General features: G+C 39.0%; 1 protein-coding gene across 1 annotated transcript; it reads left to right on the forward strand.

Moving 5' to 3' along the window:
• The first annotated feature begins 2,775 nt into the window (after positions 1–2,775).
• On the forward strand, positions 2,776–8,298 carry LOC146652666 (uncharacterized). The gene is made up of 7 exons (XM_085382726.1): positions 2,776–2,836; positions 3,080–3,406; positions 3,794–3,910; positions 3,949–3,958; positions 4,155–4,231; positions 4,319–4,345; positions 7,994–8,298. Exons 1-7 carry the CDS (start codon positions 2,776–2,778, stop codon positions 8,296–8,298), a joined length of 924 nt encoding a protein of 307 aa, XP_085238852.1.
• The last annotated feature ends 5,614 nt before the right edge of the window (positions 8,299–13,912 follow it).

Below are 13,912 nucleotides of genomic sequence, written 5' to 3' on the forward strand. Positions count from 1 at the left end.
TTGTTACATCTTTATTTTTCATTTGCAGCTGATGTTTTTTTTTCCTATGAGATGAGTCTGATGACTATTTTGGTCACAAACGTTTTGCGATGACTGAGTTTAAACCCTGCAGACACTGAGTCTGGTCCAGGAACCAGTCAGGAGATGGTAAGATGACACCCTACTACCAGTTCAAAGTGTTATGTTTAGGTCAACAGAGAAGAGGAAGAACCGTGATGTGATGAGGATGAGCTGAAAATGAATTTACTTAAATAAATGTGAAACTCACCTGTTATAAATCCACATATTACTGAGCAATCATTATGCTGTCTTCACTGTGAAGGCTGAAGATGATGATGGTGTTTCCTACGTCTCCATTAGCTTCACAAAGAAAACCAAGAACAAAGACCAGGTAAGATTTTAATATTTACAGACATGATGTTAGCAGGAAGTTTGTGGTTTTTAAAGCTCCTGCCAGGTATATGTATTTAATAACACATACTGTTTACTTATAGTCATGTGGTGGTGATGATGACGATGAAGTGTGACTTACATCACTGTGAAAGCTTCCTCCTTTCCCACTGGAGTTTCCGCTCATCCCAGCGACCTCTATTCCACCATGGACAAACCAAAGAAACAGTATGTTGCTAATGAAAGGTTGTGTGCTGTTTTTCCTTGATGCTGATGAATGTTTGTTTGATAGAGTAACTTCCTTTTTCTTCCCTTTGAAAAATATATTTGGAATAAAGGTATACACATCACTTGTCATGTTTTTAAAAAGAAAATTACTGTTGTTTAGCTTAAGCACATTATTAGAGCTAAATATTCATCTTTAATTTGATCCCTTCACAGAGCGCTTTGATTACTAATCTTTCTATTATAGATATACCTGTATGTGCACTGTAAATATGATCTGTGTTACTGAATAACATAGTTTACAGTAGCTTATTATGTGTCTTGTTTGCTGCCTTTATTCATTATTGTAAACATAATGTTGAGTATTTTGGACTTTAGTTCTTGTTATAGTTTAGTCTCAGTTTTACTGTTGAATTTGTTCCCTTAGAGTTTCCTGTCATAAATTCTTGTGCCAATTTTCTTATGTGAAGTTCATTCGTGTGTCTTTTTCCACATTTAGTTATGGTTCTCACTTCCTGTTTTATTGTCTTTGTGTTTAGTTTTACTAATTAAATTGTCTTTGATTATTTTCACTTACATTTCATCAACCACCTGTGTTCACTTCCTGTAATTATGATACCCTCGTTTATAAGTAGTGTTGTCTTTCTTTCAGTCTTTGCCTTAATGTTTCTTTTCCTCCCGGTGATTTCCCAGTTGGTTTTGAAATCTGTTTATTCGATCAGTGGACTTTGTATTTTGGACATTTCATCAGTAGAAATAAATTCTTTTTAATCAGTCAGTCAGTCTTTTGTGTGCATTTTGGTCTGGAAATATAAACATAATTACTTTTTTCTTCAGGTAAATGCAACTATCCAGTAACTTCTAAAAGTATTAAAGAGGGTGTAAATTTGAAACCATAAACAAAATGTTTTGAGTAAACCTGAAACAACCACAGTCGGGCAGAAACTTCGCAGAGAGAAACTTTAGTGCAGTAAGTGTCATCTACAGATTTCTGTCCAGCGATATGAGGTCTAGTACATATTTGCTCATTAAATCTATTTAAAAAGGTTTTTAAACTCTTTTAAAAGAAACAGGAAATGACAGCATTGTTGTCAGCTGACATATTAAATGTACAGACCCACATATGACACACCAATGGAAATATTTTACTTGCTGAAGTAAATAAATTAACACTTCACTACCGTAGGATTAATACAAACACATTAACCATGACAGTTTTGATCTTCCCACAGTGATGGTTTAATTGTGGAGAGATTACTACTAAATGTGTGTAAAAGTGACAGTAACTGATGTTATACTGCATATTACAATTTTTTAAATTTTATCTTTAATTATGTCTCTTTGTATTGGCTGTATGATAATAAGACTGAACCAAAGATAAACAGAAAATATATGTAATAATATTATTGATTGTTTTGCAGCAGAATTAGTGCCTGTTATTCAAATTACATCAAAAAACAAGATAAAATAATCTGCTATTTGTTGAAAATGATGGGAAACCTAAAGACGCTTCAGTCTAATCCTCATCGATGTGTTAACCATTTATCTGTCAGAGGTTCATCTGGTCATCATGAAACCTCAAGAGCTCTGCTGCTGTTGTACCCACATTCTCACCAAACACTTCCCCTTCACTTCTCAGAAATAAATGACTTCAGAGGTGCAATGAGGAAGCAGCAGGTCTCTGACCACTAACACATCTCATCTGTGTTCTTGTCAAAGCTGCTGCTAGAAGGCTACAAATTGAACTTGGTAACTATAAGATATAAATAAACTATATATAATTAAAGCTTAAATGTAAAAGTTACTAAAATATAAAAAAAGTATATAATTACAGATTAGATGTAAAAGTAATTGAATATTTAAAACATTGTTAATCATTTGATATCAACATTAAGAGAGGGGAGATACAGATGCTTAAACATTAGAAACTGGATTAATTCAGCAAGAGAAGAAAAAAGAAATACAAATATTTAAATATTTAAAAGGTTTTTACTTTTTTCATATTGAGAGAGAGGTGAGGATGCTTAAAATCTATGAACTGAAATAATTCAGTAAGAGGAGAGTAAAGGAGTGATGTCACTATGAGGAAGTGAGCAGGAAGTTGATGCTGTGTTCATCTCTGAGAGCAAGAACAGAGACTGAGAGAGACAGAGAAGCACGATGGCTGCATTCACATGGATTCAAATGTCTTCATTACTGATGCTGATGCTTCAGTTTAAAGGTAAGTGTGCATAGAAACACATTCAATTAATAAACTGCATTATTATCACAAGTGTTACTTCTTTATTCTTCCTTTAACTGAGACAGTCATGATTAACTTTTTGACTTTAGCTGACTCTTGGAATCTAAAGTTGAAACTTAAACTTGTGTTGTATTTAAAATAAACTTCACATTATAAACATAACACTCATATTCATAACATATTTGATGTTTCACATTTCTCTCTCTCTCTTTTTCTCAACAGGAACAACTGAGCAACATCAAACTGTCACAGCTGGACGTGGACATGATGTTACTGTGCCTTGTAAAAATGTGATACAAGGTCAGCATAACTGTATCAGTACTACCTGGATCTTCAGTGATTCAAGCACCACAGTATCACTCTTTGAGTTTGGGCATATTAAAGAAGCCAAACCTGAATCAGACAGACTGAGTCTTTCTGCAAACTGTTCTCTGGTTATAAAGAAGGTCACAGATCAGGATGTTGGTCGTTACACCTGCAGACAGTTCAAAACAGCAACAGGACCACAAGAAGGTTCAGACTTTATCATTGATCTGTCTGTTATTAACAGTGAGTATTTACATCTTAATGTTTTCAGCTCAAACTGTCCTGTTAGAACAACAAACTGAAACACCACAATAATTATGATCACAGTGATGAAGTTCATTTTTCTATTGTTGCTTTTCTCTTACAATATCTCCATCTTCACCAGTGTGTGTACATGAGAACAATGATAAAGCATCTTGAACAGCTCTGTGTTGACATATGAACACTGTAGACTCACAGTTGAGTGTCTGTATGAAGATAAAGAGAACATATCCTCAGACATGAGACATCATCATGAGACTTGTTAGACTGTTAAACATCTCACCACTGTTTCCTCTCTGTTGTTGTTCACTTACTTTCAAGTCTTTTCTTACTGTCAGTGTGTTTAATGATGTTATTGTATTTCTTTAGGTGAAGAGTCGGCAACAACAAAATCAACAACAGTGAATTCCACCACAAAAACATCATCGACAAGAAAATCCACAACATCAACACCGTTAGAAGAGACATCAAATGATCCAGCAGCAGGTAGTGACTGAATTTGTCTCTGAATGTCAGACTGACAGTTGAATCTTTGTGGGAAAATTCAGTATCACGTTCAACTTATAAGAATAAATACTGTAGAAACTCCACAGTCTAAAAAAAACACTCAAACATCATCACTACATGTTAGAAAACTGACTGTTTTTATCACATTTGAAATCTTTTGAGTTGAACAAAAATTTGACGCCAACATTTTTGTATTATTTTCAGATTGTCTGTATTTGCTGAGATGCATCATCGTGTCTGTGGGTTTAGCAGCACTCTTAATATCTGCTGTTACAGTCAACATGTGGACAAAAACTAAAGGTGAGAACATTCACAGATGAAACTTTATACATAAAAAGCTTTGAGTTTTACTGTTTGGTGTATGCATTTTTTTTTTTGTCATTTCAGGAAACAAAACACAGACTGAAGAAAACTGTGAGTCTGAACACTCAATATAGTCTAATTTCTGTTACTGTTACTGTGCCTGACCCAGGGGAAATCTGGACCAACAGGAAGCGATACACAGACTAAGGGGCACTGCAAAGCCATTCATATAGAAACTGTGGGTTAACAGAGAGGACACCGAAGCTAGTGTCTTGCTTGAGCCGGAGCTCTTTTATTTCTGAGCTACAATTCCCTCATTCACTCATGTACACAGTACAAATCAAATTAATCCCAATTACTCTAAAAAAAAAAAATACATTTCGCTAACAACAGTAAATAAAGTTATTTAAAGCATTCTTACCAAACCCCCCCAAATTTAAATGAATTCAGATAATTAAACCTATATTCACATTTATTTCTGAGCTGAAGGGCTTAAACAGCACCATCTACTGACATAATGAGGTATATAACAGGTCACAATAATAAAAAAGGGGGAATGATTGATTTTCCAAACATAAACATGTACCATTCTTGAACCTACTGCATTATCTTTAGAAATCTCAAAAATGTAACAAAAATATTAACAGAAAATGGAAAATATCAGAAAAAAAGTATCATAATGTATGAATATGAGAGATAATCTACGGTGTGATGCGCTGTTTTCCACAGGTGTCTAATGATGAAGATGAAGGTACAGTGAACTATGAAAACACTGGAGACTCTTCTGCTTCTGTCGGACTCCACTGATCAACAACTTCCACATCAACTGATCACAGAAATGAATCCACTGATGTTTAAAATATTTACATTTTGATTTTATCTCATATTTAGAATCCAAAACCTTTGTGTGTCTCAAACAGTTTATCCAGTTAGTTACATAAAGAAAAGACTCTCAGACTGAGAACGTTGCATTCAGATGGTTGACTGAGAAGTCGAGTTATGACAAAGGAAACTGCTTCAGCCATGAAAAGGCGAGGCCAGTATAATCAGAATAACAGCTTCTTTTTTGGTGTTTACATTTATTTTTTAATGCATTTGATTGTTACACTTTATCTTTATTTGTGACACCAACGTTATATTCAATGTTATAACTTTTATGTTATCGATAACTTTTGTCACAACCCGGCTCAAAGGATGTGACAAGTAGGTGGGAGGCCACAAAGGCTGTAAGATATTTTAATGAGATAAAGTAAAGAAATCCAAACACAGATTGAATGGTACAACAGCCATAACCAAACATAACCAGGGGAGCATAATGAGCCACAGACGAAGGAGGCCGGAGGTTCATTCAAAGTGTCTTTATAATGCACTGGGACTGGCCTTCTCAGGTTTGCTGCATCTATAATTGAGTCAGCTCCACCTACCAGATATCTGAAAGAGACAGGCAACAAGAAAACAAGGCCAGCCCACTGAGTGTTACACTTTGTTTTGGCTGTATGACAATACGAATGATTTTTTTAAAGCATTTGTAACTGATTTTATTTGTTAGCAAGCTCTCTCTTTCTGACACTTCACACATCTGAATAATAATAGACTACAAGCTAGTCTCAATTATTCTCTCCAGTTTGACCTGCTGTTCTTTCATCTTCAGTATTAAACCTTTACTCTTAAGCAGCTCTGTTTGTACTGAACTCTTTTTATCTTTTTCATGAATTCAGAAAGATAGAAGCAGATTTAACATGAGCTCTGCTTTCCAGTTTTAAACCCTTTGTAAATGTTTAGACGTGTGCTGGGAAGAGGAGCTTCATGGCTGAGTCCTGGTTGTAATTTTCATGTAATCTGCATCCTGCAGAATGCACGAATGCTAATAAGCTAGTTAAAAGTGAACTTCTTTGAACCAGTCCAGGTTGAGTGATAACAAGAAAGAGCAAATAAGAATCTGTACATGCTGTTAGGAGATCCACTTGAAACATCCATTAGAAAGTTGTTCAGTTAAGATGGGCAGGTAGTAACATCTGGGCAAATTATAAGCAAATTACAACCAGGACTCAGCTGCAAAGCTCCTCCTCCCACTCCCAGCCTCAGTCCCTCCCACACACTCCAAAACATTATTGAAGCTGAAAACCAGAGAGAAAAAGAGAAATTGTAAGAAAACTGTAATGTAAAAAAAAAGAGTTTAAAAATGTAACAAAAACCAAGAACCAATTCAGTGTTAATGGTTCGTTTTAGTTTCATTTTATATCTTTCAATGGAAGTTTTATACTTAAGCGTTATTAACCACAATTACACGTAACACACAGAGATCCTGTCATGGCCTCTCCCTGTCATCTCTCAACAAATAAATTCAGTGCAACACTGCCACCTTCTGGTGCAGGAGAGAGAAAAAGGTTGGAAAGACGTAAGACGAGAGAGCGCAGCATGGTGCTTATGATGTGTGGTGAAAGAAGGCTGATGGGGTATTTTTCTGGGATGTTAATGCCAAACAACTTGATGAGAGACTCGATGAACTCTCCTCAGGTCAACTTACTTTCAAGTCTTTTCTTACTGTTAGTAACTTTAATGTTGTTTGACAACAAGAACATCATCAACAGAATCCACAAAATCAACTATTAGACCAACATTAAAATTAACAAACAAATTGACAACAAAATAGGAAAAAAAACATCAAAAGGGACACTGACAGCACTAAATAATCTACTAGAACAGTCTGAATTTTTCTTATTTTCAAGTCTAGAATGTCAGACTGACGCTTGACTGTGTGTGTGCAGAAACTCAGTGTTATGTTTTAATAATTTTTTCAGTTCAGTTGTGGTTTACTGATGTCTAAAGCCATAAGATTAACGTTGAGCTCTGGGTGGAGAGTTTTTTAGATTTAGATAGAGATACTCACTACCCTAACAACACCCTGCTCCAGGCCTGGAAGAACTGTGATCATGGAAAATGTTATAAATCCATCTTCTGTCACACGAGGAGGATGTAGAAGAGCCATTTTCCAACTGCTATCAGGCAGATTTATGACTCTTTGGATTTTTCTGTTGTGTCAGGCTATTAAGCATATCTGAATGATATTGTTATTTAAAGAAGTGTTTAAATAAGTACAAATTTTGGTAGGCAAAATGGGTGCTCTAAGGAACAATAGTGAGCACTGGATGGATAAAGATAAGATGAGAGCAGATAAGATGGGCTTTTCAACCCTCGTTCTAACATCAGCTTCACACACACACACACACACACACACACACACACACACACACACACACAAACACACACACACACACACACACACACACACACACACACACACACACACACACACACACACACACACACACAAACAAGAACAAAGACCAGGTAGGATTTTGATACCTGCTCATGTAAGGTTACAAGTTGTTTTTCTGGATGCTGCATGAATGTTGGGATGACAGAGTAACTTCTTTGTTCTTTTTTAAAGGAACATGTATGGTGTAATGTTGGGTGTAATATAAATGTCACACAGTGGAAATTTGTGTTTTTATGTTTTATCAATCTGTGTGTTGGTATATAGTGTTGATTTTATTTGCATGATTTTATTGTGATATTTATATTGCATGTTTATTTATATTTATACGGCATGGTTTTATCCTCATATTTATATTATGTGTGTTAATGTTGTACCATGTTCCTTTAATCCACTGTGGACTAAACAGACAATTGTAGGCACCTGTGAGGTGGGGGCGTTCCCCAAGGTCGCCTATCAGCCGCCAGGTTGACCTGTTAAAGGGGATAGCGAGCGCAGAGACAAAGAGAGGAGTGACGCACGAAAGGTGAGCAGGAGAAAAAGGAACGCGTACAAGCCCGCACGTGTGTGGAAGGAACTGCTGCCTGACTGTGGGGTGCCGCGAGTCGTTCGGCGATCCAGTCCCAACACAGGAACAGCAACAGTGGGTGGCGATGGCTGCAATGTACAACAGGGCAGGGATGCCCTTCTGCCTGCATCTGACGGTGAGACGAGGGAGGCCGTGTTCAGGTGTGGAGTGGGGCGGGACTGTGCGGCGACGCGCTGTCAGGAGGAGACAGGTCTGTGATAGGAGCCTCCTCCCTGGTCTACTGCTGACGAGTTTTATCATACCGGAAGAGAAGTTCCTCTCCTGTCTCTTTTTTTATAAGGACCACTCGCCCATGTGTGGCTGGACTGTGGGATTATGGGACTATGGGAGGGTAATTTTAGTATATGGAAAACATGTTTTAGCCTTGTTTTAATAGTGTATAGTTATTTCTGCCGGCAGGGTTTTTAGCGGGTTGCAACACTATTTTTATTGTATACGGGGAATTTTATCTTGTATTTGTGACTCTGGCTGTGTTTATTTTATGGAAATAAATGGTGTTTGAAGCCATCTTAGTTTCTGTGCCCTGAGTGCTGACCTGCTCACTCCCCTTTTCGCTTGTATGTATAAAGAGGTGGTGGTGAAGATTTAGGTCCACCAGTCTTAGCGGCTACATAAACATATGTATGCGATAGAGCATTCAGTAAGTTGCATGAGTTTGAACTGAATCAGAATTAATTATTGCATCACCTCACATGTTTTTACATAAATAACATCAGTGTTGTTTAGCTTAAGCACATTAGTAGATTCATCTTCCATCATTGTCGTTTGGTTTAATTCTTTTGATTAGGTAAGTTTGATTTATCCCTGAGATAGGCTCCCTTTTGTTTGTTGTTTTGGCCTTGGGTTCACCCCAAAGTTGTAATTCGCTCCCTTCCTTTGTTTCTAAATTTACTCATTGTAAATAAATCACTGTCAAAGTATTAATTGCGTGATGTGCTACTTGGGATCGGAAGGGGATGGATCATCCCTTATGTTATGGTCTGGCCAGGCCTAGACGGGTCAACTTTTATGATTGATATATTATTAGGGACCCTAAAGCTCCCCCAAAATAGGGATATATATATATATATATATATATATATATATATATATATATATATATATATATATATATATATATATATATATATATATATATATATATATATATATATATATATATAAAAACACCCAGCACGCCCCTGCGGGCGGTTTATCCTTCAAGCTCGGGTCCTCTATCAGAGGCCTGGGAGCTTGAGGGTCCTGCGCAGTATCTTAGCTGTTCCCAGGACTGCGCTCTTCTGGACAGAGATCTCCGATGTTGTTCCTGGGATCTGCTGGAGCCACTCGCCTAGCTTGGGAGTCACCGCACCTAGTGCTCCGATTACCACGGGGACCACCGTTACCTTCACCCTCCACATCCTCTCGAGCTCTTCTCTGAGCCCTTGGTATTTCTCCAGCTTCTCGTGTTCCTTCTTCCTGATATATATATATATATATATATATATATATATATATATATATATATATATATATATATATATATATATATATATATATATAATCATCATACACAATCTTTAAAAATATGAAAATCTTACATACAGCTGCATACGCTATCCAGCTGTATGCAGGTACTAAGATGAACAGGCACATGGGTCAATACATGAGCGGGGCAAAGAAAGGGATGGGCAAGAATACCATAGGTGCAAAACACCAGCTACTGGCAGACCAAGCAGTCAGCCGAGACTGCAGGACCAGACTGACCAACCTGTGCACTGCCTGGATTGATTACAAGAAGGCCTATGACTCAATGCCCCACACCTGGATCCTGGAATGCCTAGAATTGTACAAGATCAATGGGACCCTAAGAGCCTTCATCAGGAACTCAATGGGGATGTGGCGTACAACACTGGAGGCCAACCTCAAGCCCATAGCACAAGTCACCATCAAGTGCGGGATCTACCAAGGAGATGCTCTGTCCCCACTGCTGTTCTGCATAGGCCTGAACCCCCTCAGTGAGATAATTGACAAGACTGGCTACGGATACCGACTACGGAACGGAGCAGTTGTCAGCCACCTCCTGTACATGGATGACATCAAGCTGTATGCCAAGAGTGAACGAGACATCGATTCACTGATCCACACTACCAGGCTATACAGCAATGACATTGGAATGTCGTTCGGACTGGAGAAGTGTAGTCGGATGATAACAAAGAGAGGGAAGGTAGTCAGAACGGAGGGGATCAAACTACCAGAAGGCAACATTGCAGACATAGAGGACAGTTACAAGTACCTGGGGATCCCGCAGGCGAATGGGAATCATGAAGAGGCCGCTAGAAAGGCTGCAACCACCAAGTACCTGCAGAGGGTCAGGCAAGTCCTGAGGAGTCAGCTGAACGGTAAGAACAAGATCCGGGCTATCAACACCTACGCCCTGCCCGTGATCAGGTACCCTGATGGGGTAATAGGCTGGCCAAAGGAGGAGATAGAAGCCACTGACATAAAGAAAAGAAAGCTCCTTACCATGCATGGAGGGTTTCACCCCAAGTCCAGCACCCTGAGGCTGTACGCTAAGCGGAAGGAAGGAGGCTGGTGAGTGTCAGCACCACAGTCCAGGATGAGACAAGGAACATCCACGAATACATCACGAAGATGGCCCCAACTGACCGAGTGCTCAGTGAATACCTCAGGCAGCAGAAACCTAAGAAAGAGGAGGGAGACGAGGAACCATCATGGAAGGACAGGCCCCTGCACGGTATGTACCACCGGCAGATAGAGGAGGTGGCTGATATCCAGAAATCCTACCAGTGACTGGACAAAGCTGGACTGAAAGACAGCACAGAGGCACTAATCATGGCAGCACAAGAACAAGCTCTGAGTACAAGATCCATTGAGGCTGGGGTCTATCACACCAGGCAAGACCCCTGGTGCAGGCTGTGTAAAGATGCTCCAGAGACAATCCAGCACATAACAGCAGGGTGCAAGATGCTAGCAGGCAAGGCATACATGGAACGCCATAATCAAGTGGCCGGCATAGTGTACAGGAACATCTGTGCCGAGTACAACCCGGAAGTCCTGAGGTCAAAATGGGAGATGCCCCGAAGGGTGGTGGAGAATGACCGAGCTAAGATCCTGTGGAACTTCCAGATACAGACGGACAAAATGGTGGTGGCTAACCAACCGGACATAGTGGTGGTAGACAAACAGAAGAAGACGGCCGTAGTGATCAATGTAGCGGTTCCGAATGACAGCAACATCAGGAAGAAGGAACACGAGAAGCTGGAGAAATACCAAGGGCTCAGAGAAGAGCTCGAGAGGATGTGGAGGGTGAAGGTGTCGGTGGTCCCAGTGGTAATCAGAGCACTAGGTGCGGTGACTCCCAAGCTAGGCGAGTGGCTCCAGCAGATCCCGGGAACAACATCGGAGATCTCTGTCCAGAAGAGCGCAGTCCTGGGAACAGCTAAGATACTGCGCAGGACCCTCAAGCTCTCAGGCCTCTGGTAGAGGACCCGAGCTTGAAGGATTGACCGCCTACAAGGGCGAGTGGGGAATTTTTTTTTACACACACACACATATGTATATATATGTATGTATGTGTGTATGTGTGTGTGTGTGTATGTGTGTATGTGTGTGTGTGTGTGTGTGTGTGTGTATTTGCACATGCCTCGTTTTTTTTTTTGGGATTAACTTCAGTGTTATCCAGAATCCTTAAATAGTAGTTGCTGTTTCAGGGCTCTGATGAGGATTTCTTACTATGCTGTGCTGACCTGTTTTCCACCTTCATGGTACAGTAAGCAGAATCTGAGCCTTTGAATGCATGCTAAACTTTTTGTTATATGCCAACACTGAATCAGTGCTTTCAGTGATATCCTGCGATTATTGGAGTCAATACCATGACATAAGTGTATGGGTAAGAGTACTTGTTGGTCTATGCACAGAGTATGTGATAGAAACAACAGCATGGTTACAGGGCAAACAGCAATTGTTCAGACTCACACATAATAATAATGGATTGGATTTATATAGCGCTTTTCGAGACCCTCAAAGCGCTGTACAATTCCACTATTCATTCACTCTCACATTCACACACTGGTGGAGGCTAGCTACAGTTGTAGCCACAGCTGCCCTGGGGAAGACTGACAGAAGCGAGGCTGCCATATCGCGCCATCGGCCCCTCTGGCCAACACCAGTAGGCGGTAGGTGAAGTGTCTTGCCCGAGGACACAACAACCATGACAGATAGAGCTGGCGATCAAACCAGCAACGTTCCAGTTACAAGATGAGCTTCCAAATCCCCTGAACCACGGTCGCCCCAGATGTCAGTGTTAGACAAATGAGAAAATCCTGCATGTTCATATAAACAAATATAACAAAACACTGCACTACTTTGAGATTAATATTGTTTAATATAATTAAACCTATAGTTTTATAGATTAAGATCGTTTTTAATTAATATTTAAAACTATCACAGTAGCAATAGTTTAACCAAATTTTATGGATCTTTCCTCCCAGTTTCTTAAATTCTTAAGGACAGTGAATTGCACAAAAACAGACATTTGTCACCAGTTGTCTTCATGAGACGTTCACAGGAAGAAGAACTGTGTGTGTGATATGTATGTGGTCAGCTTTAGAGGGTTAAACCTCCACAGCTCTGCATATCCTCACCAAACTACTTCCCTTTCACAAATAATTACTTTAAAAAAAAAAAGGGGGGGGGGGGGAGAGGAAAGAAAAGATGGAGTGAGACCACCAATAATTGCTAATATGTTTTTTGTTTTTTTCCCAATTGCTATCACCGGTGACCTGTGCTGCCCATTCCCTATTTTTTTCTTTTATGATGGATAATATGTGCTCTATCAGTTACTGAGCAGGGGGAGGACATCAGTGACAGTAATTAATGTTATACTACATATTATGTTTTTTTATTGCACTTTTTGCTCTGTCTCCTGACACCTAAGACTAAAGTAGCAGCTAGCATTTATTTTTTTTGTCCAGCTTAACTTCCGGTTCTTTCATCTTCAATTTCAAAGATTTAATTAATGGATTGATCAGTTCTATTCTTACTGTACCCTTAACACCTTTTTCTAAATAACGCATGAATGGCTCTGCTTACATTTCAGCTGTTATAGGATTTCAAATTATACTCAGACAGCATAAAAAAACAAGATAAAATGATCTACTATAGGTTGAGAATGGTGTGAAACCTCGACACAGTTCAGTCTCACACACCTGGATGTGTTAACCATTTATCTGTCAGAAGTTCATCTGGTCATCATGAAACCTTCAGAGCTCTGTTGCTGTTGTACCCACATTCTCACCAAAGCACTTCCCCTTCACTTCTCAGAAAACAAAAAGAGGTGCAATGAGAACCAACAGGTCTCAAACCACTAACACATCTCATTTAGTTTTCTTTTGTAGCTGCTAATAGTGTTTACTGCTGCAGTATCATCATGTTTTATCGTAAAAACTTGGATCAAATTCAGGTGAGTAGAGGTTGAATCTTAACCTCTTATCATGTGTTCAGGAAAACATAGTTATGAACCTGTTTTCTAATAATAAACTATGAGAGAACATTATATACAGTGAGTGAATATATACAAAGAGGACATTGTGTGCAGTAAGCAAGTGAATTATATACATTATATAAAAAAATAAAATAAAACAATGTGGAAATTTACAGTTCAAAATATGAGAATGTACATTGTGTGTGTGGGGTGTTAAAGCGTCTTGTGCTGTAGTAAAGCCAGAAGAATCAGGCGTGATCTAAGTATGTGTTAGCAATGAGTCCTGTCTCAGTCACTTACTTGTTTGATAATTTACTTCTTTGATAT

The sequence above is a fragment of the Rhamphochromis longiceps genome, linkage group LG15 (assembly GCF_057381845.1).
Source record: "Rhamphochromis longiceps isolate RC_006_pf linkage group LG15, R_longiceps_female_GT1.1, whole genome shotgun sequence".
NCBI classification, from domain to species: Eukaryota; Metazoa; Chordata; class Actinopteri; order Cichliformes; family Cichlidae; genus Rhamphochromis; species Rhamphochromis longiceps.